General features: G+C 43.1%; 1 protein-coding gene across 2 annotated transcripts in view; it reads right to left on the reverse strand.

The window, feature by feature from the left end:
* The window catches only part of ADGRA2 (adhesion G protein-coupled receptor A2), a 127284-nt gene that overhangs the window by 62764 nt on the left and 37926 nt on the right, over positions 1 to 26594 (reverse strand). For both annotated transcript variants that reach the window (XM_072979084.2, XM_072979082.2), the window contains exon 2: positions 20864 to 20935. In XM_072979084.2, the coding sequence (XP_072835185.2) occupies positions 20864 to 20935 (72 nt within the window). The remainder of the gene's footprint in view (positions 1 to 20863; positions 20936 to 26594) is intronic.

Raw genomic sequence — 26594 nt, forward strand, 5'->3', positions numbered from 1 at the left:
TTCTGCCAGCATTTCTGAGTCCAGTGTATGGAGAATTTGAGCATTCTTGGAGCAGGACTGACATATTCCAGAATGGAGCACATAACACTTGTAGACATGGCAGGATAATATTGGCAAGCAATTTAGGGCTCTGGGTCAAATCCAGTCTATAAATAGCCGGTAGTATGATTGTTTAAAGTATTTATAGCTGGCTTTTCAACTGGAATAAAATTCTCAAAGTATTTACATGCAGATAAAACAAACAATTCAAACAAGAATGTTTAAAAACACAAGCTCACAAAAGTGGCAGATTAACACGGCAGACAAAGTCAATAAACACTCTGCAAATATAAAGGCATCCTAAAGCTGATGCAGCTGATATCTTGTATACAGTTGTAGTACCAGGAGATGGGAGCGTTAAACCCCACGGTCTCCCAGGAGAGGGGCCAGCCAAGAATCCCCGGAGTGTGTGTTGCTGATGGGGTCACATGGCTAGCTTGGGCAAGCTGCACAGTCTCAAGAGTCCCACCAAAAGGAAGGGCTTCTAAATTGCTTCTAAGTATGTCATATTTGGAAAGCCATTGAATAATCACCATTAAATCACAATCTACTTGATGGCACGTGATTATTGATGGTGCCATAGAATCAACCAGGGGAAGAAAGACCATACAAAAAAGCCAGAGTACTGTTTATTTTTTCAGAACCCAAACGCCAAGACAAGTCACCAATTCCTTTAGCTAGAACCTTAACCTTCATAATGAAGTCATCATGCAAAGGGTGCACAAGCTTTCCCCACTTTCTATGTTAACCCCACCAGAGTCACATGCCAAGGACGGAAACACCCTGAAGTCCCGAAAGCCATGTTTCTTCCAAATCTGTATTTTTGGGAATATGACAGGATATGGGATTATTGTGACCCTCTCTCCGTGAAAGGCACAGACTAAGAGACTACCAGCATGGGTCTATGTTTCATGGTTTTAAACTTCAACAGTAAATTCCTGGCAAAGAGCTCCTTTTAGGTTTGGTCTGAGAGATTTGCTCAGAAAAACATCCAATTCAGTTTATTCTTTCAGTCGGCTGTAAACCCTGGGAGGCACTGGACATCTTGAACTGATTCCTGAAAGTGGTATGATGGGGGCAAACGTTGAAAATGTGGTTAGGAAACTGGGAGGCATACAGACACGGAAACTGCTGGCGCATGCCCGATTTTAGGACTGAGTACAATAGGGAACAGAAAGGGCTAGAATGGGCAGTTTATACAAAGTGATGTCAAAAGCAGGTTGGAGCACACTTCAGAATAATATTTTGGAATCCAAACTCTTTAGATACTTCTTCATTAATCTCTTATTGATCCCCAAATGATTGAGAACCAACAAAACTGGAATGAAATGGAAACTTTCAAAAAGAAGAGAGTATATTTAGTAGCTACAGATAACTAAGGAGAAACATGAAAAACCACAACACTTCAAGGAGAATCACATTCGACTTTGTCCCAGGTGTGGGTGGAGTGGGGAGAATTCCTAAAATAGCCCAGGATACAACTTTTCATTATGTCATTCCAGCCCTATTCACCAATCATACATGACTACGTAACAGAAATATATGAAGCCCTAAAACATCGAGAGGAACCACATCCCAATGCTTGTTCTATATCAAATTGCCATATTTCAGAAAGGGACCCAGAACTGCAACCTCTGAGCAGGCCACACATGATAACATGGGGAGTGATTCAACACAGTGCAAAACTTCAACAACAACCACATCCCATCATTTTTCAAAGAAAAGGCTTGTATTCTGGAAAGCAAACCAGAATGGCCAAAGCACCGATGTGGAACATTATCTCCACTTAAACATATGGGAGCAATACAATACGCTTGAGAACACCCACTGGAACCAGATTCTTCTTCCTATTCTGGGCTTCAGTTCCACATTCTATAGTAAAGCTCAGAATAGCCAAGACTGCACTGGCCAAACCAAAGTCAACAGTCACAAATGATCAGAGGAAAGTATTGCAACAAGCCATAAAACCTCCACAGACACAACATTCGGCTATATGCATTTTACAACAAATACTTTACACCACAAGCTGTGAGAGGTGATGAGCACACTTGAGAAATGTTCCCGGCCACAAATATATATATTCTCAAAATTCCCCAGAATAGCAGCTTCCAAGAGGGCCAAACCAATGAAATTGTTTAGACATACATGACCAGATGGAAAATCCAGTATTCAGTCACAGCAAGAGCAGGCCCATTGAATCCAGTGGAGATTTGGTGATATTCTCCTTCATAAATTCCACTGATTTTGTGGGCCTGCGTTAGTTCTGATATACTACTGGATTTTAGCCAATAAGACAAAAAATTTTTTTTTCCTGAATATGGATTTTTGACCTGGAAGTTCCTATGGAACTTCCATGCCAAAAATCCATATTCAGGAAAAATTATTATTATTTATTTTTATCTGAATGGCTCAGAACAGCTGCCTTTCGGCTAAAATATGTTTTCTGTTAAAGTTTTGTGGATTGTTGGATCCCTCCCATCTATTTGTCTTTGACTGGTGAATTTGGTTGGTTCGGTTTTCCCATTCTGGGAGATTTTCTCCTGTTCAAGATAATTTGGAAGAATTATCTCCATATGGATGTCCATATTTCTTGGTGTTCAGTTCAAAATACTGTTCTCAAGTATGCTCATCACCTTTCACTGCTTGTGGTGTAAAGTACTTGTAAAGTGCACATTGCAACCCCTTCTGGCTCTTATCTAGCCCCCACTGTTTTTCTTCCGAACATTGCAAAATGCTCTTTTCTTGCTCCAAGGTGGAGAAAAGCTGAAGGCAAGTTGTAATTGCAGTATTGAAGAGTTAATGATTGGGACTATATTTCCCAGAATTCCTCAGCCTGCACTGCCAGTCTGTGCTGCCCAGGAGACTCTGGGACATGTATATATTCCACGGTTTGGACAAAATGGGAATGCAGCATAATAAATGTGCAGAAGAGGAGGAACTCACGCTGTGGAAATAATGATGTTGTAACTAATTCTCTTTCTCAGCAGGCCGACAAGAGCACATTAGCTCTCGGAAAGCGGGCTGCACCCCTCCCTGCAGCTTCGACAACTTTCAGGAAAGTTGATTATGGCTTTTGCCCAGACAGAGCCAACTGTTTACATTTAGGAGGAAAGCGACTTTGCTTTCAATGCCTGAGAACTTACACTGCCCCTCTTTCAGAACCACAGCAAAGAAATGCCTTCAGCGTTCAGGTGCCTTTCCCCTCTGCTTCCATCGCTCTCCCACACAAAGAGCCTAAAATAACAAAATATACGGAGTTTGCCATAACCTGAGGACAAAATCTCAGTTCTTCTGCCAGGCACGACACTGGACTCCTTTTCATACTTCCTTAGAAGGGAACGTTAAAACAGACAAGGGTCTAGTGGCAAATTTCAGAAGGTCCTCATCATGACAGCTTCCACATGCCAAAGCAGAGTCCGAAAACGCAGGCAGCGATCTTGATCTACATCAACAAACCGGTGATGTGGATCACATTTATGTACATCAAGCAACAGATCTTTTGGTAAAGCAAATAGGTCTTATTTGCCTACTTAGCATGTAAAATACTTTGCACTACAGCCAGGTAGCTGTCAACAATACTGTACACTGTTGGTGTGAAAATGAGGGCACCTCTACCCCCTCCCCACCCCATCCCCTGACTCAGATACTGTCAAGATTGTGCAGCTAAGCTCAAAAAAAAAGGAAAGCCGCGGCCAGTGATGGCCAGTGATGTCACCGTCCCTGCTAATTAAAGTCTCAGCACCTCAACCCTGTGAGCACTGGATCCAGTGGATCTGGATAATATTTACATATGCTGATTTATAGAAATAAACGTCAATTTGTGAATAGTATCTGAAGTTTGAATAGACAGGCACCGCTGTGTACCTGTTCAGCTCCCTTTCCCAGAGCTAACTTTGGATGAGCAACGTCAAGGCCCCACCATCATTTCTTACAGTTCTCGATTGCTAAACTAAACAGCCATCCGACTCGACAACGTTTAAGCAACTGATGCTTTGAAATGGACAACTATTCTTTGACAGAGATTCAAATTGAGGGCTATATAGCATAGGGCACAGGTGCATCTTTACTGATTGGGTCTTCATAAGTATTATATCACACTTGTGACAAATAGGTCTGTGACCGTGATCGGCTGGCCTGAGGTAGTGGCACAGAATTACCAACTTTCCAGCTGTGTTGTTGGGAGGGAATGAGAGGAAGCCCTGAGAAGTCCAGCTTCTCTGAGGAAAGGGGAACTGTTTCGGCTTTGCAGCTGGGCCCACGACGGGGAAGAGGACCTTGGCTGTGTGAGTGTGGAACCAGGAGAGAATACTGTGCCCTAAAAAGAATTGGAGGGAAATGGAGGGAGCAGGCAGTGATCTGAAGGAGCAGGAACAAGAGGAGGTTCTATGCAAAATGCAAGGCAGGATTGTCCGGTTCCATCTCCGCACTGCAGCTGGAAAGCTCCTACCTAGAATTTTTACTCTGTTCATTAATTTATCCCACAATTAATTCCTGCTTTTCATTAACAGAAGACAAACCTAAAACTGCTCATGTCACCAAATCAATAAAAGAAAAATAGCACACATAATGCATTCCAACAGCAATGAGGAAGATGGGGCCCACCAGATGTTGCCAGACTGCCACTATTCCAATGCTGGCTAGGGATGACAGCAACTGCAGACCAACAACATGGAGGACCAAGCATTTCTTATCCTTGCATTTATATTGTTATTTTTGGCAACTCGTGAATGGCTTTAAGGAAAGACTGTTTAATTTACTTGAGCTTCAGTGCTGTATAGTTGTAAAAGGGGTTTCGGCCTGCTTCTAATTTGGTAGTGTCTTCCACAATATTATCATTAAGTTGCATTTTAATACAACGGTCACCTTTTGTACATTTTTATTTTACTTTGTTTTATCTGCATTTGTTTTAATTTGGTGACCTAGCTTGGCCCCAGTTCTGGGGGGAAAGGTGGGAAAGAAACTAAAATGAATAAATGAATGTTCTACAACAAGGACAGGCTCAGGCTTTGAGTGAGGGAAAGGAGATCGCCCCTGCTTGAACCATAGGCCCCATGCAAAAATGTAAGCAAACAGCCGTAGGCATAGAAAACAAAATTCCAGGACCACAACAAAGGACAATAGATTTGTCAGTTCTGAGGGCCATACAGCTGGTGGGCAGATTTTACAAAGCCCCTGCCCCTCTTTCATGCATTACATCTGCTCACGTCTACAGATATATACACATGCATGCATGCATGCATGCATATGCACGCACGTGCACACACACGCACACACCTCACAATTGTTGCTGCATTTATCTGTACCGGACATCTGGTTACTATCAAGCCAACACATATTTACAAGTTCAGTGTTAGAGTTCACAGGCATCAGTTGCTAGCAAAATTAACCCTTCAAATAACACAAGGATCCTTTATAATTCTCCTACATTCTGCTTTCTCTCCATTCACAGTGTACAAAAAGGAGAAGCAGGAAGTGGAGAAAACAAGCAATGTCGTTTTAGTTCTAAGACAAGAAAGTAATACCATAAATGGACACAATGGATTGCTCTTGTTTAAGTCACAGCAGCATTCCAAGTTGTATAAAAATGCAGGAGAAATAAAATTTCTTCCAACCAAATATGGGAAATACTGACTGCAGAAAAGTCCTCCAATCAATTAAATTTTACTGTTAATTGCAGATCCAATTACATTGTTGTGTGTGGGGGAGAGATGGTATTTTGATTTAAAATAGAATTTACCAAACTAACTGGAAATATAACATACAATTAAATTTTTCCAGTATGCTTTATTAGTAACCTAACAAATATGATACCTATTTATTACCATACTAAAACAAATTAATTCAACACTAGTATTCTCTCTTCTTCCTCCAACTTTCTCTCTTCTCCATATTGGTATTCCCCCCCCCTCCACCCAGTATCCACGTAGCAGCTAAGCATTTACCACAATATCACTTCCATTTAGGTGGAAATAGAGGTTTCGTAATATTACTTACATTCATTTAATCATTTGTAGTTAAATGAATAGCATTTTCAACTCATATTGTTTGCACGGGGTTTTATTTTAATTTTTTTGCTTAACTAAACCAATTGGAAATATAAAAGATTAAAGTTTCTTCAGTTATGCTTTATCGTTTCATTTAATTAAAAAATACAATGGATATTTATTACTGTGCCAGAGTATACTTCACCAATAGCATTGCTCATCAGTTCTGTCCTCCAGGCAAGTTCAAGTGAATCATCCAAGCTGATTTTTTGGCATATTGATTAGAATATACCTACTGTTTGGTGGTAAAATAAAAGACACTTGATAGAAGCTTAACAGGTAACCAATCAGCTATTTAGTTTGTAGCCAGAGAGAAGCAGTTAGATCATGCTTTACATAAGAGTCTTGCAAATGTCTATAGATTAGATCCTACTTAAAACAAATTGCCAGTTAATCAACTACCAGTTACCAATTTTGGGATATAATGTATATAATTATTTAAGCTGGGACATTTGGAATTTCTGCATAAATTGCATGGCATGTTTCTAGTTCCTAACCATTCTGGAGTCCTTTCAGGCCAAACTAATGAGGCAATTTAACTAATTAGCTAACTTTTAAACATATTTACAAGATCCTACTCAGCTTTTAGCCAGAGGGAAAGGATCTTGCAGTTGAAGTTTATTTGATCAACCGCTACAAAAGCTAATTACCTGGGAGTTAGTGTGCTCTATGCCTCTCCAATTTTCAGAGTGCAACCTATCCAATTATCTAAAATTGGGCATTGGTATTAGTCATGCAAAATGGCATGTTTCATACAGTTTCACAGATCTTTCAGTGCTCATGCGCACACACGCACACGTTTTCTGTTATACATTTATTTTAGATACAAAATAACAAACAAGTGCAAACAAGCTTCTGTAGTTCCTGATTATTTTGATTTCTTTCCTGATGATTACCGTATTTCCCCGAAAATAAGACAGGGTCTTAGATGGATTTTTGCTCCAAAAACACATTAGGGGTTATTTTCAGGGGATGTTTTATTTTTATTTTATCATGTACAACAATCTATATTTATTCAAATGCAGTCATATCATCTTCTAGTTGCTGCAGAATGGTGGAGGGCGGGGTTTCACTTATTTTTGGGGTAGGGCTTGTATTATGAGCATCCTTAAAACTCATAGTAGGGCTTATTTTCAGGGAAACAAGGTATATTTTAATTGATATACTAGAGCCACTAACTAGGTGGAGTTTTTTTCCCCCACATTCACAACCTATACTGCACATCTCTTGCCTGCAACCAACAACATAACGGATCCCATTACACAACTTCTGCTTTCAAAACGCTCTTCAGAAACAGGGAATCCATAATAAAATGCTGCAGAGTGAACAGCTTTGAAAACATCTGTTGATAAATTGTTATTAGAAACAACCTGAAACAAAATCCTCATCTTCTGTGGCAGAGATTGGAACAGAAAAGTAGGTGCTTGAGTTCTTCTAAATCTGAGTTGGTCAAAAGGCAGCCCTCCCGATGTTTGCAGACGGCAACTGTGGTCTTGGTTTCTGTCAGCGTCACCAATGGTGACGAATGGTGGGAATCACAGCCTAGTTACATCTGGAGGGCCATAGTCTGCCTGTGCCTCTTCTAACTACTAAAGTGAAAATTCTGGCCTAAAAGTAAATGGTAGTCGCAACTACAGAGGATCCATTGACCCAACCACTGAATGGTGGCCCAATACTTGCAGAAGCCTCATGGATTCAGTGGGCCTATCAACCGAATCCAGGCCACAGAATTACATGAAACACCTTGGGAAGTTCATTCCAGACAGGAAAAAATAGTCAGGAAATCTTGAACTTCTTTCTCTGCTGGGGAAAATGCCTCCCTACCCGTCCACATCTTAAACCCATTAAATGTTTGCAGATTTAAATTTGCCCATTCATTTCAGCTGCTTGACTGCACACCCAGGGGAAGGGAGAACTACCCCCAATACAGCTACTATATCATGCATGTAGACATGCACGCACGCACACACACACGCAAGAAGCCAGTGTCACTGAGCTTTTCATCAGCTCAAGCATACAGAAGAGCACTTATTCTGCCTCCCAGATGGTGAGCCATCCAGCTGCTTCGAAAGGCTGAGACAAGAAATAAGGGACCTCCCAACACCAAGCCTCACTTCATCCCAGCCCAAAGGACTTGTTGACTTTGGCATTTCCTTTTGTATGTTTTAGCTCTATTCTCTGCTCCAGCAGCAGGTGGCTCCACGCCATGGGATGTTTGCAGTGAAAAGCCCCTGAGGGGGGTGGTGTGGTAGAACAACTCAGCCTTGATAGACTCTGGAGGTTCCTAAAATGACTCACGGGTCTTCTGCAGTGCACCCTCTTTCAGACACGTACACAAACAACAGATAATGTATGAGTATGACCAGACACACACCAGAAGCCATTGTGCGATGCATTTCACTGACAGCAGTGCCAAAGTTTGAGGCAACTAATGTATAAACTGTAGTTAGCGACGGCAATTTATGTGCTTCCTTTTTTGCATGCAAAAAACCCAAGTGCAAGCAATATTGTATTGTTTCGCTTTTTAAAAAAAAAAAAGCATAAATATGCCAAACAGTACAATATTATATGCTAAGTTATAAATGAATCACTTTATGTTGCTAAAGCAACAAAATAAAGTATTATGTACATTTAATGTTTTGTGAGAATGTGGATGAGGGTTGGGGGGAATCCTTGTTTTTCTCCATTTTCACAGACATTTTGAATCTTTAGATTTAGGAGCTCTATTTTAAAATGTAATTATCAAGCTGAGAACCAAATATGTTCCTATAAGGAACAACTGGAAGGGGCTTGGCTGGGTTGGGAAAGACTTATCTTCTGGGGACACAATAATGGTCCCCAAATATATGGCAAGCTGTCATGTCAGGGACAGGACAAATTGGCTCTCTTTTGCTCCAGAGCACAAGACAAAGTGGTGGGAATTACAAGGGAGTAAATTCTACCTAAACATTAATGGAAATTCCCTAACTTCAAAAGCTGTTTGTCAGAGGAGCAAACTCTTTCAGGAGGTGATAGAGCTTTGGGGCGCAGTGGTTAAACTGCTGTGCTGCAGCCAAAACTGTGCTCACAACCCAGGGTTCAATCCCAGGTAGCTGGCTTATAGTTTAACCAGTCTTCCATCCTTCTGAGGTCAGTAGAACAAGTACCTAATGCGTCGAGGGGCAATGTGTAGCCTGCATAGTTAAATTGGAAACTGCCCAGAGTGCTTTAAGTGCAATAGGGCGGTATATAAGCAGCACACATTGCTTTGAGAGGGCCATCTGTCAGGAGAAGGAATACGGTATCACAGAATCATAGAACTGAAGAGTTGGAGCAGTCCTCAAGGGTCTTCTGAGCTAACCCTCTGCCTCTTCTGAGGCACGGGCTCGGCAAGATTCCTGCATTTAGCTCTGTGTTCTCTGATTCCACAGAAGTAAGGAATGAACAACTGTGTTAGCTCAGACCAACAGTCTATCTAGTCTAGTGCTTTCTTTCTAAAGCAAGCAAACAAAATAAGTTTATTGCATGGCACACAGGCCATTGCAACATAATCAGATTAAAAAATATTGTTGTTGTTCATTTGTTGTCGTGTCTGACTCTTCATGACCCAATGGACCAGAGCACGCTGGGCCCTCTTGTCTTCCGCTTCCTCCTGGAGTTGGGTCAAATTCATGTTGGTCGCTTTGGTGACATTGTCCAACCATCTCGTCCTTTGTCATCCCCTTCTCCTCTTGCCCTCACACTTTCCCAACATCAGGATCTTTTCCATGGAGTCTTCTCTTCTCATGAGATGGCCAAAGTATTGGAGCCCCAGCTTCAGGATCTGTCCTTCCAGTGAGCACTCAGGGTTGATTTCCTTCAGAATGAATAGGTTTGTTCTCTTTGCAGTCCAGGGGACTCTCAAGAGTCTCCTCCAGCACCTCCAGTTCAAAAGCATCAATTCTTCGGTGGTCGGCCTTCTTTATGGTCCAGCTCTCACTTCCATACATCGCTACTGGAAAAAACCATAGTTTTGACTATGCGGACCTTTGTTGGCAAGGTGATGTCTCTGCTTTTTAAGATGCTGTCTAGGTTTGTCATTGGTTTCCTCCCAAGAAGTAGGTGTCTTTTAGTTTCGTGGCTGCTGTCACCATCTGATCATAGAGCCCAAGAAATTAAAATCTGTCTCTGCCTAAATACCTTCCTCTTCTATTTGCCAGGAGGTGATGGGACCAGTGGCCATGATCTTATTCATTGTTGTACCCCTTGTTGTAAGCCGCCTAGAGTGGTCTTAATTGACTAGATAGGCGGGATATAAATAGAATAAATAAATAAATAAATAAATAAATAAATAAATAAATAAATAAATAAATAAATAAATAAATAAATAAATCTTAGTTTTTTTGATGCTGAGCTTCAGACCATTTTTTGCGCTCTCCTCTTTCACCCTCATTAAGAGGTTCTTTAATTCCTCCTCACTTTCTGCCATCAGAGTGGGATCATCTTCATATCGGAGGTTGTTGATATTTCTTCCGGCAGTCTTAATTCCAGCTTGGGAATTATATTAAAACAATATAAAACAATATAAACAATATAATATAGTCCAATACAGTATAATACAATACAATATTAAAAGACATTTAGAATCGAATCAAGTTGATTTCTATTACTACACAAAGTTTCAACACCTAAGCAGAGGGCAAAGGCTGATGGAAGACATTAACCCATGCCAACAGCAAGCACTTTATCGCGAGGGGAATAACCCCAAAGATATAGTTACTTAAGTATTGACTTAATTGATAGAGATGGGGGATACAGACTTCATTTTTAACAATGTAGAGATAAACCGTGCCATTCGGAAAGTGACAAATTTGTCTTTAGTGCTTTCTTTCCAACAACAGCTGGATTAGTACTTCTGGGGAAACTCTGAAGCAAGGAAGAAGAGCAACGAGCAGACCCTTCGGATTCTGATGGAAATTCAGCACACATACTGTACATCTTCCCTGGCACCACTGGAACTTAAATGTACTGAAATAAGCAGTGCTGAGAGGTGAATCAATTCCCCCCACAGCACTGGAAACTGCAGCATTATATGTAAATCAGCAGATGCTCCAAGACACTTTAGATCAAGTAACTCATCAATGGGAGTCATGAGAAAGAAAGAGTAAAACATAGATCTTAGAGAAGTTACTTTTTAAGTCTCTAGCTCCCATAATCCTCATGCTAGTGCCAGGTCTTCTTATGAGTAAGGGATCATAGGTCAGTGGTTTAAGCATCTGGCTGCGGTGCCAGAGGTTGGGACTTCGATTCCCCGCTGTTCCTCGTTCCCAGAAGCTAGACTCAGTGATCCACAGGGCCCTTTCCAGCTCTGCGGTTCCAAGGTATTGTTCTTATACAGTCTTATCTGGGAGTAAGTGATCTCCCTGAAAGTCAGTCCCTGCTTGTGAGGTGTCCTAAAGGTAGGCGACCAACACCTGAGTCTTGGAGAACAGCAGCCTCAGCAGCAGCAGCATATAAGCAGCTATCACTCAAAGCCTCGGTGCTGGCAACACACCGTTCCATATGGTTTGTGCTTATACGTACCTGCCAGAGCTCGCTGCTAGATCCCCTGTTGTTCTTCCTGTGCTGTGACTGACTTGGACTGTTTACCGATGTGCCTTGTATTTCTCCCTTATTGGACTCTGGTTATCTTTTATTAGGTGCTGACCTTGGACTGTTGTCCTTGGCTTGGATGCTCCTTCTTTCAAGCCTTGCCTGACTGGCTGCCTGCCTGCCCAGAGTGTCTCTTATCTTGCTCCTTAAAGCCTATTGCTATTTGTGTGGTTCTGTGACATCTGTTCACAGTGAAGACCTGAAGGTCTTAGTTTAGGATACAAATGACCCTCTAGAGTAAATTGGACGTAAATGCACCTTCAAAGCTGGAGGAAAAGACTAAAATATAGGCCTGTTCAAATGCTCAGGAGAGGATTAATTTGAATGCATGAAGAGAAGGAGCAAGCTATCATCACCCTGTCACTCATCACCCTATCACTCTCCTCCTCTTCACACAGTCTGCAGAGAACAGCATTAAAGTGCTTGCCTCCTTTGCCCTTTGGTAGTAAGCAAAAAAGCATAGATGTATACATGATCTCATCACAAGATGGCAGGATTTTCATTCATTCATTCATTCATTCATTCATTCATTCATTCATTCATTCATTCATTCATTCATTCATTCATTCATTCATTCATTGGTCTTGGAGTGAATTTGCACATTTCCCGAATAGTTGTTTGTTTTTTTTTTTCATCTCTGCAATTGAGAAGAGCCTTGTGGTGCAGTGGTTAAACTGCTATCCTGCAGCCAAAACTGTGCTCATGACCTGGGGTTCAATCCCAGGTAGCTGGCTCAAGGTTGACTCAGCCTTCTATCCTTCCAAGGTCAGTAAAATGGGTACCAAGCTCACGGGGGGGGGGCAATGTCTAGCCTGCATAATTAACTTGTAAACCGCCCAGAGAGTGCTTGAAGCGCTATGGCCGGTATATAAGCAGCACACTTTGCTTTGCTTTTGCACTAAATTTGAAGTTGCAATTAATTATTGCCTTGTTCACAATAGCCTTGTTCTTTTGATCAGCATGATTGGCTTGGCCTTTTGTTTTGTTTTGTTGTTGTTGCAGTCTATGCCCACTTTGCTTTGCGAAGGGAGAATCAGCTAGTTTTGCTGGGTAACATTTCTGCGCATATTGGAACACACAGATGAGATGGGAAAACACAAACCAAAACTATCCCTGATGTCTCAGTCTTGCATTGCGGAAGAAGCCTCACATGAAGGCTGGAGAATCACTGGCAAGCTGCCTGTGATGTCTCTTCCCACTTTAAACATCCTCTATACAAGCAGGCTCTCCATGTGGTCAGAAACTCTTGTTCAGGTTCTGGGTCACTGGGAGAGCATCCACGTTTTACAGAGGCTCTTGCTTCCCTTGCAAAGAGAGCAACAACAGAGGTGCTGTACCAACCCAACACCCTTTTCTCTTGGTTCAGGTTCACACAGTCTCCAGTCCTTAAACAGAGTTTCCATGCACCATCCTGGTTGCATCAGATAATTTAAGAAGTCAGGATGCATGCCTTGCCTTGAACATGTCCAATGGTTTCACACACCTGACAGCGCTCAGCTTCAAGTCCTTCTTCCAGCCCAGCCAGCACGCATGAGGCTTATGAGCAAAATCCAGGATATCACAAGCACTGCACACACCTCTTTCATAACACCCCCATTCAGATTTAGTTCTGTAGCCAATAAGAAAATGATCCATAAAACACTTAAGAAGCCTCTGCCTCTGCTTCTCCCATTTCAGTATTCTTCTCCGCTTTAATTGAAGAACGATGGGAGCTTGGGACTCTCCCCAACACAGGTCCTCGAAAAGAACTCAGTTCTTTGGCCTGAGAGGTCCGTGGCAAGGTGAAAATGTTACAAACCCTGAGCCATATCATGGCAGTCAGATATGCTGGAGAATAGGACATTGTCTCCAGCAGAAGGAGGGAGGGTAGGCACAACATGACCTCATTGCGCTCAGGTATGAAGGGGAGAGCGAGAAGGCAAGATGCAGCGGATGGAAGGGGAATCCCCTCCCCCTCCCTTGTGCTCTCTGGGTCAGGGGTTCAAACACCGCTCAGGTTCTCAGTGATGGGAGAATTGCTGTTCCCATCCGCTCTCGCTGCTTGTCAAGCCCCAGTGAAGCAAGGAGTAATGGGGGCACAGCCTAGTCAGAAGTGTCTACGAGACAAAGGCCATCATCTCAATTGGCACTAATTGACCCTTCTTGCTGGTGCCAGCAGCAGCCCCGGCCCCCGAATGCCAAATGAATAAGTCCCTAAAAAGGAAATCCCCCCCCCCACCATGCTTGCTTGAGCTCTCCAAATGCTAGTAGCAAACATGCGGGGGGGGGGGAGAAATTCTTTGCCTTCAGTGTTTTGTGTTCTGTCACATGGCATGGCACACAGGGAAAGAAGGGAGAATTTACAGGAGACATATACCTCTCCCCTGCATAGCACATGGCAGCACCCGTTGGAAATTTCCCATTATGCAGTTCAAGACTATTCTCTCTTCCTGCTGCCTCCATTTCTTAACAATATTGTCTTTTCCAGTACATTCTGCTCAGGTCTTGCAAACTAGCAGCTGTGGGTTCCTTTATTGAGACAATCTGTTTCATGATAGTCATCTTCACTTTCTACTATCCACCCCTCGTTTTTCTCAGCAATATACTCTTTTCTGGTCAGTTCTGTATTTCCATTATGTGTGCATGGTAGAATAGCCTCAGTTGACTCATTTTTGCTTTAGTGAACATGCAGGCTTGACTTGATTAAGGAACCACTTGTCTGCCTTTCTGGTTGTGTGTGGTATCAGTAAGGCTCTCCTCAAACACCATATTTGAAATGAGTTGATTTTTATCCCTGTCTTTCATCACTTTCTTACATAGTATGGATGATTTGACTTTCATTTTCAGTGACAATCTTTGCTTACTCCAAGCCTTCCTTTTAATTATAATTTTGAAAGGTGAGGAGACATATTTTGGAAAACATGCACAGAACATATTCATAGAGAGTTTGGATATAGGTAGCTTTTCTTCCTCAGGTTGCCTACCCCAAGCAAAGGGTTTGGAAATTGTACGATATCGGTCTAGTCTGCATTCAGAGGATTGGGCATGGCAACATTAGTTTTCCTGAGAGGTTAAGGGGTACGTATGTTTCTCTGCTGTATGTGTTGTACTCAGTCACGTCTTTTCTTCACCATTACATTAAGTCCAAAACAGCCCTTCAATATTTTGCCACAGAGGGACTAAAGCCACATCCCAGCTGTTCTCACCTGTCCTCTCCTAGCAACCATAGTAGAGATCATGTGCTCATCTTCTGGGATCCCTTAGCACTGTGTAATTCTACATGATCTTTCTGTTGAAATTTGTATGTAGAGTATGTATATTTTAACTTCCATTTTTAAAAGCCAGGACATTCAGTTCCTCAAAACAACAACAATCCTTCAGTTTATGGATGTGATATATTGTGCTTCTGTACCCATAATTCAAAGTGCCATGAAATGGCCTGATATTGCTGCATAATATTGTGGCCACATTGCCAGCAGCAAGAAGGATGCCAAGCTTTACATAGGAAAGAACAGCCTGAATGTTGACAACACCAATGGCAGCAGTCAAGACAGTCTATCAGATCCCCTCTTGTGCTCACTACCATTCTCACATCAAAAAACAGCCCTGACAACTGCTTTGTGTTTGGGTGAGAAGTGGTTAACTGATGGAAGAAAAGGACTCAGCTTCTGGGATTTTCTTTTGCTTGGTGAATGGCAATGAGCACAAGTTGGTATCCTGCAAACCATCTTGACGTTGCCACTGATGCTGTCAACACTCAGGGCCATTTCCTGGCATTTTGAATCATGGATACAGAAGCATAATATTGCACATCTATAAACAGTGTTTTGTTGTAGTTTTTTTAAAAAATAACTGAATTATATTCTCTTCCTTTCCAAACTATCCCTTCTGTCTGCTCTTCTGTCTGTCTGTCTGTCTGTCTCTCTGACTGGCGCATTTGATACAAACACAATACATTGAGGAAACCTTTTTTTTTTTTTTTTGCCTCATAAAATCCTTGTCCACTTTCCAGAGATTAAGAGAAAACAGAAATCCTTCTTTGGAATACAACTCCCAAAATCCCAGCAATGTGAGATGGACCACTCATTTCCCACAACTGTCACTCTGCTGATGGGCAGGTTATGGAAACTGTAGTCCATAAAGTAACCTTCTCAAGCCCTGCCCCTCTCCCACAGCTAGATTGCCGGAGAGCTACCCCAGCCATCCGCCATCCCCAGCAGGGAGGGCGGGTCTCCCAACCCTCTCTCTGACTGACAGCTCTCGTCTCCCAGCATAATTTGAACATTCCAGAGGTGACCGCAGGGTTAATGCCATCTGTAGCACATGAAGAATCAAGCCTGGCTGTTTGTTCAGGGCTCCCAGAACAATGAGACTTTAAAGAGATTTTCAGCACCCTGGGGTCCAACCCAATTATACACAGTTTTCCAGGTTGGCCATCAAAACGTAGAGGGGGCGGGAGGGCTGGAAAAAAAGAACCCCACTAGGAGTCAAGTCCAAAGGTTGCCTAGCCAACACAGAGCAGGGCAGGGGAGGGGCTTCCCTCCACATACACTGGGGGGGGGGAGGCACATCGCAGAGAACTGATGTGGTGAGCCATCTCCTCAGAACATGGTTATATATTTGCTTTAAAGTTAGCTTTTGGATTACAGGTCCAAGAATCCCGCAACTAAATAGGTCAGCCGATCATGTCGGGTGAAAGACTTTTACTGGTGCATTTTTTTTAAATCCATTTTTCTTAGCTGTGTAGAAGTCTGTATGCAATCATAATTTTCCTAAAAATTCTGGCATTTTTACAAGCTTGGGGATTCTGGGATTTTTTCCTGTCTAAGCTCTGAACAGCCAATGTACCTAAGCAGAAAACAAAGTAACTTTTCTAAACTCTGCTTTTCCTTGGAAAACCCAGGGGAGGGCAAAGCTCTTGAGTGCCCTGGCTCTAAGCAACTCCTACTTGTGGCCTCCCTGCAAGCCGTAGCCTCCCCGTTGGGGTAGCATTAATCCCTTGCCATTAATGAGAGCTTTGTGCCAGGATCGGGGGGGGGGGGCTTGACCCTCAACTTCAAACAAATTGTGGAAGAAAGAGGAGTATGAAATAAACAGGCATTAAAGACACAACATCAGATACATTTGTGTCATTTGCTGTTTTGACACACAGCAAAACGGTCCTGTTCAATTAAATTAGTGGGATGGGGCGAGCCAGGGGGAGGGCATGTTTGTATGCATGTTTAGCTCATCTTTCCTACATGCACATTGGGAAGGGCACATGGCTTTTCCTACCCTGGCTTCTAAGTCTCAAAATGACCCTGTGAGGTGGGTGATCAAAAGGGAGAGATTGAAACAGACAGAGAGAATACACAAGCCCAAGTTCACATGGTAAGTTTTGTGGCTGTCTAGGGATTTGAACCTGAGTCTTTGTGGTCGAATTCAACACTCTTCTACAGAGGAGGGCAACACTGTTGATGTCTGGAGGCCCCTATTGGTCCCTGCAGAAACCTTTGAGAAAGTGCCTGAGGGGTCAGGACTTGTATCTAAAGACCCAAACATACATGCCATGCAAAGCTCTTCTCACACATACACACACACAGAGAGAGAGAGAGAGAGAGAGAGAGAGAGAGAGAGAGAGAGAGAGAGAGAGAGAGAGAGAGAGAGAGAGAACTTCACCCCACCCTTGGTCATCAGAATCACTGCTTCCTCCCTGTTATTGCAGGGAGGGTTTTTACTGCACCTCCAAATTGCAAGATGGTTTCCCAGGGGATGGGCCCCCCGGGTTGCAAGGGAAACTAGCCTGTCTTTCTTTCTTTCTCCTGACCTTCCATGGGCAGGTAGGCAAAAGACTTCCTCTTCCTCTTCTTCTGATTATGGTCACCAACCGGCCACTGACTGGCTGCTGAGACAAGAAGGCGGCTGCTTCTCTGAGCTTTTTGTGCATCTTGTTTGTGTTTCAGATTGTTGTCCATTCATGACTGCTTGTTTAACTGTCTTTTAACACAATAACTATTTTGGTGTTTTTAACTATACTTTTAGCTGTACCTGCTTTAGTTTCTCCCCCCCACCACCTTAAAACTGCTCAAGGTCTAGTTCTTTAAGAAAGGTGGGCTAGAAATCCGGACAGTCAACCAATCCATGGCTTGACAACAAGCAGGAAAGTAGTGGTCTTGCGTGGTGAGAGCCCAGCTCTGCTGGAATTCAGGGTTGGCAGATTGATTCTCCTTGCTGAGACTGTGGTAGCTCAGAGGGATGAAATGGAGAGGGGAAGTGGGTCTCAAAGGGCTACCTATTATTTACTCCCATGCATTAATCATTACACCACATTGTGTCCTATTTCAGATTTTGCCCTGTTTTGCTTTGGGCAAGTTTATTTATTTTTATTTAAAGAGAGAACAATAGTAAGGCTTACCCCCCCCCCTTGGAGTGATAATCTCTCCCTCCCGCCACATTGTATGGAACAGAAATTACAACGCTGTCCCCCGTGCACCTCAACTGTTGGACTGAGAGTTCCAGAGAAGCCAGGAGCGACATCCAAAAATTTGGAGAAGCATGAGAGGGGAACGGGGCCAACCCTATCATTAGAGAAGATTTGGTGTCAGCCTCATGAAGCAGGTGCTGGGAAGGGGGGGCAGCTGCAGGGTCTTGGAGGAGAGTAGTGGGTGCTAAGTAGCATGCTCTGCAGTCCTGTCAGTTATCCCGATGCCTTCAGGTGTGATGGTGGATACTGCCCCATCACCAGTCACCTGGAGTCACTGAACCGATCTGTCAACCCCCAATTGGCTCTGACCTGTGGAAGAGGAGAGGCTGCCCTCTTGCTCAACACTAAAAGCAGAAAGTTATCTTGGCCTGACCCTAATCTAAAGGGTTAACAGTATTATCATCTATCTTGCTGCAGATCAAGATGGTTATTAGACTTCAACGAACAAACAAACAAACAAACAAAAAACACCTAGTTCTCAACCAGAACTTGGAGACTACTTTTTGCAACTACAGCTCCTGGGTTATTCGACAACACCCCCCAACACTGGTAATGTTGACTCATGGATTCTGGGAGCCAATAGTAAAAAAAAAAAACACTAAAAAAAACACTTTTTTTCATTCTCTCTCTCTTCAACAAGCTCTATTCTTACTTGATAGATTTAGGTGGAGTCTTTCAGAGTCCTCTTTAACATCCCAGACCCAGGCTGATAAGACCCGGGACTCCCAAGCATCCTTGACAATTGTGTCAATCCACAGCCACACCTTTGTCACTGGAACGCAGGAGGTGTGCTTCTGCTCAGCATATCAGAACAAATCCTCCTCAGTGTGGCAGCAGAGCCCTCCCCCCCCAATCCCTGACACACAAACCTTAACAAGTCCATATGGGTGGAAAGGAGCCATGCACACCCACACTTCCGCCTTATGAAACCCTCAAGCCATAAAGATGCCTTTCATGAGCAGACAAGAAAGTTGATGTTGTTGGACAATGTTCCTTTTCAGTCTGAGTCCGCACGAATCAACCTTGTCTTTAAAGCCCTCCGCAAGAAGAATAAGGCCAGACCCCACCTCCTTCTAGACAACAGCCACCCAATTTAATTTCTTCTGAACAGATTCTGTGCTTCTTAATGGATTGATGTCAGGAACCCATAACCAGATGACCTTTTGGTGCAGTGGTGGTGGGTGAATGGGCTAAAACTGCTCTTCTGGGGAAGGAAGTGTTGTTTGCATAATTATGTCATAAATTATGCCCAGAGAACGCTTTGGCACTATAAGCTAGCATTTACGTCAAAACAACAACAACAACAACAAACATCTGTTATTGGAACAATGGTATCAGGAGATCCTCCTCCTCAGTATCATTGCCCTCCTGCAGAAAACTGTGTTTTGCTCGTCTAAGAGGGATCTAAATTATGTGCTTGGGTTCTTTCCCCCTGGGGGGGGGGAGCTAACAGAAGGATGACCATTTGTCCTTGCCAAAGCAAGTAAAGGTGAGTCAAGGACGCAGATTTGCCAAGGAAATAAAAAAGGCATGTGAATATGGACACAGGTACAACCAATTTAATACAAACATGCATACATAGGCAAAAGTTTAGAAATATTTTGTCAAAACAGAATCACGTTGGATGAAATCCTGTTGGGCAGCTCTGCATGCCTAACAGTGGTGATGTTATCCATAGCAACAGATCGACATTGATTAAAGCTTTCTTCTGATGTTTCCATTACTTTGTTCTGTGGTCTACATGTCGTATGCACCCCAAAAGGACTTTTGCTGAACGGTAATTTGACTTTAATCAGCAGCCATTTGTTACTGCAGCTGACATCATCACCCATCTGCGTGCAGAGCTGCACAACAGAATTTCAGCCAATGTACCACCCATAATGTAGAAGACTGCCTTTTCGTGAGCTGAGTGGCTTCTGCTGATTACGTTCTTTACTTTTATCTCAAATTGCCCAGCTTACAATTGTGTTTTTTGCATAATGCATTTTAATGGTAGAGATGTGAAAATACATTAGAGTCACTTTCTCCCAATTTGGTTTTTATTTCAGGTTTCTATCCAAAATAACAAGTTTGCATAATTTGGAAAATTATTGAAAAATTAAATGAACTAAAATTCTCCTTATCTGTACTTCCCCAATTCAACAGGTGCAACTACACCCATTGTGAAGACGTCCATGCTGTGCCTGCCTACCAATGATGAATCTCTCAGAAAAAAGAGGTAAACTGAATTCAGCACCATAAACATGGTTGAACATGGAGTGAAACACTGACAGTTCTAGACTTGTATGGTCAGCACAATCAGTTTAGGTTTCATTCATTTAAAAAAACAAATAAATAAAATTCCTCCCCTTCTCTCCATCCCAAATATAATGAAATCTGCAAATTTGAGGATATCTTTTTTAAAAATTAAGAAGACATTCCTGTCCATTTCTATTTAACACATAATCCCCAGGACAATACACAGAAGTGAAGAAAAAAAAACACACCTCTATACTGGAGACTATGAAACAAGACCATTAGCTCAAATATTTGTTTGCTTTACTAAGAATTCAATATTATAAATGCCGCTTCCCTCTCTCCTGCAGAACCTCCCCTAAACTCACTGTGGCCCTTCAATGCCTGAATCCGCCTGTGGGTTGGTTGCATTTTAGGTACTTACTCCCTGACCTCTATTTATGAACCTGAACTGTCCAGCATACATAAGACAACGAGGCAGACTGACACTTACAGCTTCTCGAGAGCAGGCAGTCCAAAGAACGAGCCATTCTTCAACGTTGTTATTTTGTTGTTGCTCAAAAGCCTGAAAAGAGAAAGAGGGTGAAAGTGAGTTAAAGGCAGTTATTAATCCCATATTAACAAGCATCTTGGCTTGCAGGGGAGACTAGAGATTTGGTTCTCAGATACTGCTGATGGTGTGATACCAGGGAATGTCATGAGAGACAGAGAATAAATGAATGAAATAACCATCAGTCTGAAGACACCCTGTCCACTGAGGTTATAGAGCCCAGTTTGCTCACATCTGAGAGCAAGGGCAACATTTTATAAACGGGGACCTGATGCTGAGAGAAGGTGAACAGGCTGAACAGCGTAATGGCAAAAGAGGGAAATCTGATTCCTACCGAACAATCTGCTCAGTGCAGAGATACACAGAAGTAGATCTCTGAATGACGAACAGCAGAATACAGGGATTCCTGGCTCTTGGTTGTCTAACAACACCAATAACAAAAAAGTAGTTTGTTTTTCCTCCCAAATTAATGTGCTGACAAAATGGCTTGGAAAAACCAGATGTGGGCTTGAGAGTTAAAGGACTGTGAGCTCAATTCAATTGGGGCAGAAAACAGAAGTCCTTTGACGAGGAAACTGCTCAGAGCTATCCTGGTCTGCAATTCAAAGGGCAGAAAACAGTCGCTTGCTGTCTGAGCTCATGGTCTTTTTAGAGATGTTGGAAGGAACATAAAGTAACAAAACAGGTTCTCAGGAAAAAAAGTTATCAATTAATCTTTCTCTTAGCCGCTTAGTTTAATACACTTTTATTGCCTTCAGACATATGGACATAGAATTGCATATACGATGATTACCCACCACCACCAACAATAAAATACATACATCGCAATAGAATAAATTCCACATACTAAGAGTCTATTAATTTTTGAAGGATAAGATCATTGTGTAGTCAAAGCATTACCATTTATGCACAGAAGGGAGATAGCAGCTTACTTTGGAAAATCCCAAAGTCCCTCCCTCCAAAAAAACCTATTAGGAAAAATAATTTGACAATGATCCTAAAAAAATAGCCTAATAAGGAGTGGACATCTTCATTGGGAATGGAACTGACCAGACTAGAGCAAGGACAGAAAATCGGGCGCAGCTTGATGCGTGGATGGAGTAGGAATTAGAACTTCATTCCCAGAATTGAGAGGAATGCCACCTGCTCTTTTTAGAAGTACCTTAATTGAAGGAAAGTAGTATGCCACTTATTGGGTGACCTTGTCAGTTTCATCCACCTCACAAGGTCGTTATGAGGATAAGGTGGAGAGAAGTGCCATGCATACCACAATTTCCTCATAAATAGAGAGAACTCAGTTTAGGCAAGAAAATCAGATGCAGAAATATAGGATGGCTTAGCAGCAGCACATATGAGAAGAACCTACAGGTCAGAGCAGGCCATAAACAAAGAAAACCTCCCCCCCCCCAAAAAAAATTAATGAAATTCTAAGAAGCATCCAAAAAAGGCTTGGTCTCCAGATCAAGAGAGAAAATAGTGGTGTTTATGTTAGCAGAGTGTACTGTGATAGTGAGGTGAAGTTTTCTTTCCATTCCTTCACTGGAAAGTTTCAAGCAGAGGTTGGATAGCCACCTGACTGAGATCCTCTAGGTTTGGATATCCCGCAGTGACAGGGTGCCAGACTTTAGGACACTTGAGGTCCCGTCCCACCACACAGTTCTATGAAAAAACACATACCCTTTTTTGGTACAAATCATCATTTGCGAAACAACCTTCTCATGGCACAGTGGTTAAACTGCAGTACTAGAGTGAAAACTCTGCTCATGACTAAAGATGGGGGTATTCATATTCGTGTATTGATACGAATATCCCCGCACAGATAGTCTTAACGAGGGTCCAGCCCCATGGGTCCACTCACCAATCCACCGTGGATGCGGATGGCGCGATTCTACAAATGGCTCTGCAGCGCGCAATCTGCTTGCCACTCTTCAACCTTGCAGCCACGCTTGTCCTCCTGCCTCCTGCCAGGAGTCGCGAGCGGATCATGCGCTGCAGAGCCATTGGTAGAATCGCACTGTCCACGTCCACAGTGGATCAGTGAATGAACCGTCTGGCCCCATGGGGCTGGACCCTCATTAACGCCACCTGTGCGGGGATAGTCGTATCTCTAGTCATGGTCTGGGTTCAATCCCAGGTAGCCCGTCTTGAGGTTCACTCAGTCTTCGATCCTAACAAGGTCAGAAAATTTATCACCCAGCTTGGTGGGGGTGGGGGTGGGGTAGGCACTGTGTAACATAATTAAATTGTAAACTGCCCAGAGGGTGGTTTAAGCACTATGGGGTGATATATAAGCAGCACACTTTGTGTTTTGTGTGCATGTATGTGTGCACATGCATGCGTATTGGCCTTTTAACCTACATGCTCTGTTAATGGGTTTTCTCTGCAACTCTAGGGAGGAAAGTGATGACAAACCTTGATGGCATCTTAAAAAGCAGAGCCATCACCTTGCCGACAAAGGCCCGCATAGTCAAAGCTATGGTTTTCCGTGTAGCGATGTGTGGAAGTGAGAGCTGGACCATAAAGAAAGCTGACCTCCGAAGAATTGATGCATTTGAATTGTGGTGCTGGAGGAGACTCTTGAGAGTCCCCTGGACTGCAAGAAGATGAAACCTATTTGTTCTGAAGGAAATCAACCCTGAGTGCTCACTGGAAGGACAGATCCTGAAGCTGAGGCTCCAATACTTTGGCCATCTCATGAGAAGAGAAGACTTCCTGGAAAAGACCCTGATGTTGGGAAAGTGTGAAGGCAAGAGGAGAAGGGGACGACAGAAGCTGAGATGGTTGGACAGTGTCATCGAAGCTACTAACATGACTTTGACCAAACTCCGGGAGGCAGTGGAAGACAGGAGGGCCTGGCGTGCTCTGGTCCATGGGGTCAAGACTAAACAACAAAAATGGGGAAGAGACCTCCTCCCTGAAGGGTCTGTGTTCTCATGCAAATTGAAAGGCCAGCAAGACTAGAGGCTTTTGGAGATTTAGAGCTCAAACGATGGCAGTTTCCTGTTTCATGAGACTTCAGAGCCAAGAACAACATCAAATGATGTCACAGAAGGTGGGCCCTCATGTAACAACTGTGAAAGTATGCCTGCATCTGTGGACTGTGTGTGTACCTGTTCAACCAAGAAATGTTTCCAAATCCTGAGGATGGCGCTACCTTTCATGCCATGGCATGAGGACCAATTACCACCCCCTTCCCTCAGTCCCTTTCCAGCACGCCTGTTGTGCTAGCATTTCATTAGAACAAGACATATAGAAACAACTTTATGCTGGGCCCCCTCTGGGAATGGACCTGGGTATGTTGGTTTCGACACCCCCTCACACACAGAGACCTCCCATTTTCTCTTCCTGCAGCACGGCTTGCCCTGACATTTCTCTCCTCACCTGGAGACCCAGGAACGCCTAGCAACTCCCCTGAGATCTGACAGCCCACAAAAGGTGGCTGCTGTCAGGATGCTTGAAGCAGGAATGGTGTCTCCCTCTGCAAAGGGACATGGAGGATCGCACAGCCGCCCCCCCCCCCGGGCCTTTCTCTGGCGGCTGCAAAAGGGCCAAGGCAGAGAGAGGCAGAAAGAATGAGGAGGAGGAAGCTCGGCTGAAAGGGCGAAGGGGAGAGTCTGAAGTGGCCTCTGACTGCATGCTGTCAAAGCCGAGGGGGCTGCCTGGTAGCCCTCCTGGCAAAAGGCAGCCCCTGTGAGTTCTAATTGCTCATTAAAAGAGCTTTTAATGAGCGGCTGAGAGAACCTCTCCTTTTCTCCCTCTCCTTTCAGCAGGCCTAGCTTCCAGCTTGATGGGCTGAAGCCAAAAGAAGGGTGCTTTTGTGCTCTGTTAAATTGTTTACTTTGGGATAAAGAGGCTAAGAGGTCCGCAGCCCTGGTGCTGCCCACACCCTGACTCTGTGGGAGAGGGCGCTTGAACCGCATGTGGACGTGCGGAGTAAAGGAATGCAATTGGACAGAGAATGCCTCCTTAGGACAAGGCTGTGTAGAGTGCTATTGAGTTGGCAGCTGCGAGGTTCTGGCTTAAGAGATTTCAAGGATGAGCGCATGTTGAAGTATTCTGAGGACCAGCTTCATAGAAGGGATAAAAACCATTCTCCAAATCTTTACAAGGGTATTAGGCATGTTCTACAAATTTAGGAAGAGAAATCTACCAGTGCCTAAGAGCCACAACAGCTAGAAGGCGCCTCGGCGTTCAGGAGCAGTTTAGCTTTGAATAACTGACGTGAAAGGCTTGATAAACAAACAAGAGCTCAGAACATAGCTTTTACAAAGTCATCCCTTCCCATTACTCATCACAGTATTAGATAGGTGACCCACTGTCACTTGCAATTACAATATTGTATTAGCAATTTGGTATGTTGCTTATTGCACCCCTTGTCCCTTTTCTTTAAAAGACAGACAGACAGACAGACACACACACACACACAGAGAGAGAGAGAGAGAGAGGAATGCTAAGACAAGGGTATAAAACATACAAATTTCTTTCAAAGTATGTCTAAAACTGGGTTAAATACTCTTAAAAATGCAACCATAGAATATACCTAGAGGGAATCACTTATTAAGCCAATAAAGTAACTATTTTCATAATTATTATATATATTTTTTTTGAAATGTGACTTCATTATACCATCATTAATCTCCCTCCCCCCAATTACAGGTAGCTATGCTATTTGTGACTCAATACTTCCAAGTGTTTTAAGAAAAAGAAGCTCAAAAGAATATCAAGATGGGAACTTGATGTAGCTGCTCCACTGGGAACAGACCACAAGACAATTTGGCTTCTTTAGTCCATCCTGGACCTTAAGAACGTTTTTTTCATTCCTGCAGGACCCGCACTTGTAAACAAATGCATCAGAGTTCATTTCCCAGAGTTTATTTCCCAAACCATTGGCCATGCCCCAAACCGACATGACCAATGGTCTGGGAATGCTGCAGGTTGCAATCCAACCATTTTGGAGGGAACCAGGCCGACAGAACACTAGAATACATTGTGCAGAAGGAGAGCTTCCACGAAATGGTTTGGAGCATATTCCTAGAGTCTACTGTAAAAGGATGACAGACCTAAGAGAACTGAAGGTGTTAAAACCATTTGGGATCTTGGCAAACTCTTCCAAGTCATTTCCTATTTGGAAAGAACAGCATGTATTTGTGGGCTTGGTGTGTGATGAGTATTTTTATTTTGTTGTGTTATTTATATTTGTTTCAAATTATCAGGACCCACGGAAAACCTCTTACAACCTGAGAAAAAGTAGCCAATGCCAACCCTCCCCACCCAGCTCAAGGTGCCTGATACACACGGCCATCCAAGTGATTTTGGTTACATGGAAATCCCAAAGTTGCCTCTTTCCTTCTCCGGCCATAAAAAAATGAAATTCACTAATAACAAATTAAGTAGGTGAGCATGTTGAGCCCTTACATGACATCGAAAACCTGTCCTTTCAGGCTGCCCACCCCCTTCCCAAGTGTGGGTTTCTTGCATATCTTTAAAAATCAACTAAAAACATGGATGTTTCAGCAGGCCTTCCCCTCAGCCAATTCCTGATCTCCCCTTTTTCTCTTCTTCCCTATTGTTTGTCTTATCTTCTCGAAATGTCTCCTATTATGTAAAAATCGCTTTTTATATTTTCTTATTGTGTATGTTGTAAGCCGCCTAGAGTGGTCTTAATTGACTAGAT

Source organism: Pogona vitticeps, chromosome 8, assembly GCF_051106095.1.
Source record: "Pogona vitticeps strain Pit_001003342236 chromosome 8, PviZW2.1, whole genome shotgun sequence".
Lineage (NCBI taxonomy): Eukaryota > Metazoa > Chordata > Lepidosauria > Squamata > Agamidae > Pogona > Pogona vitticeps.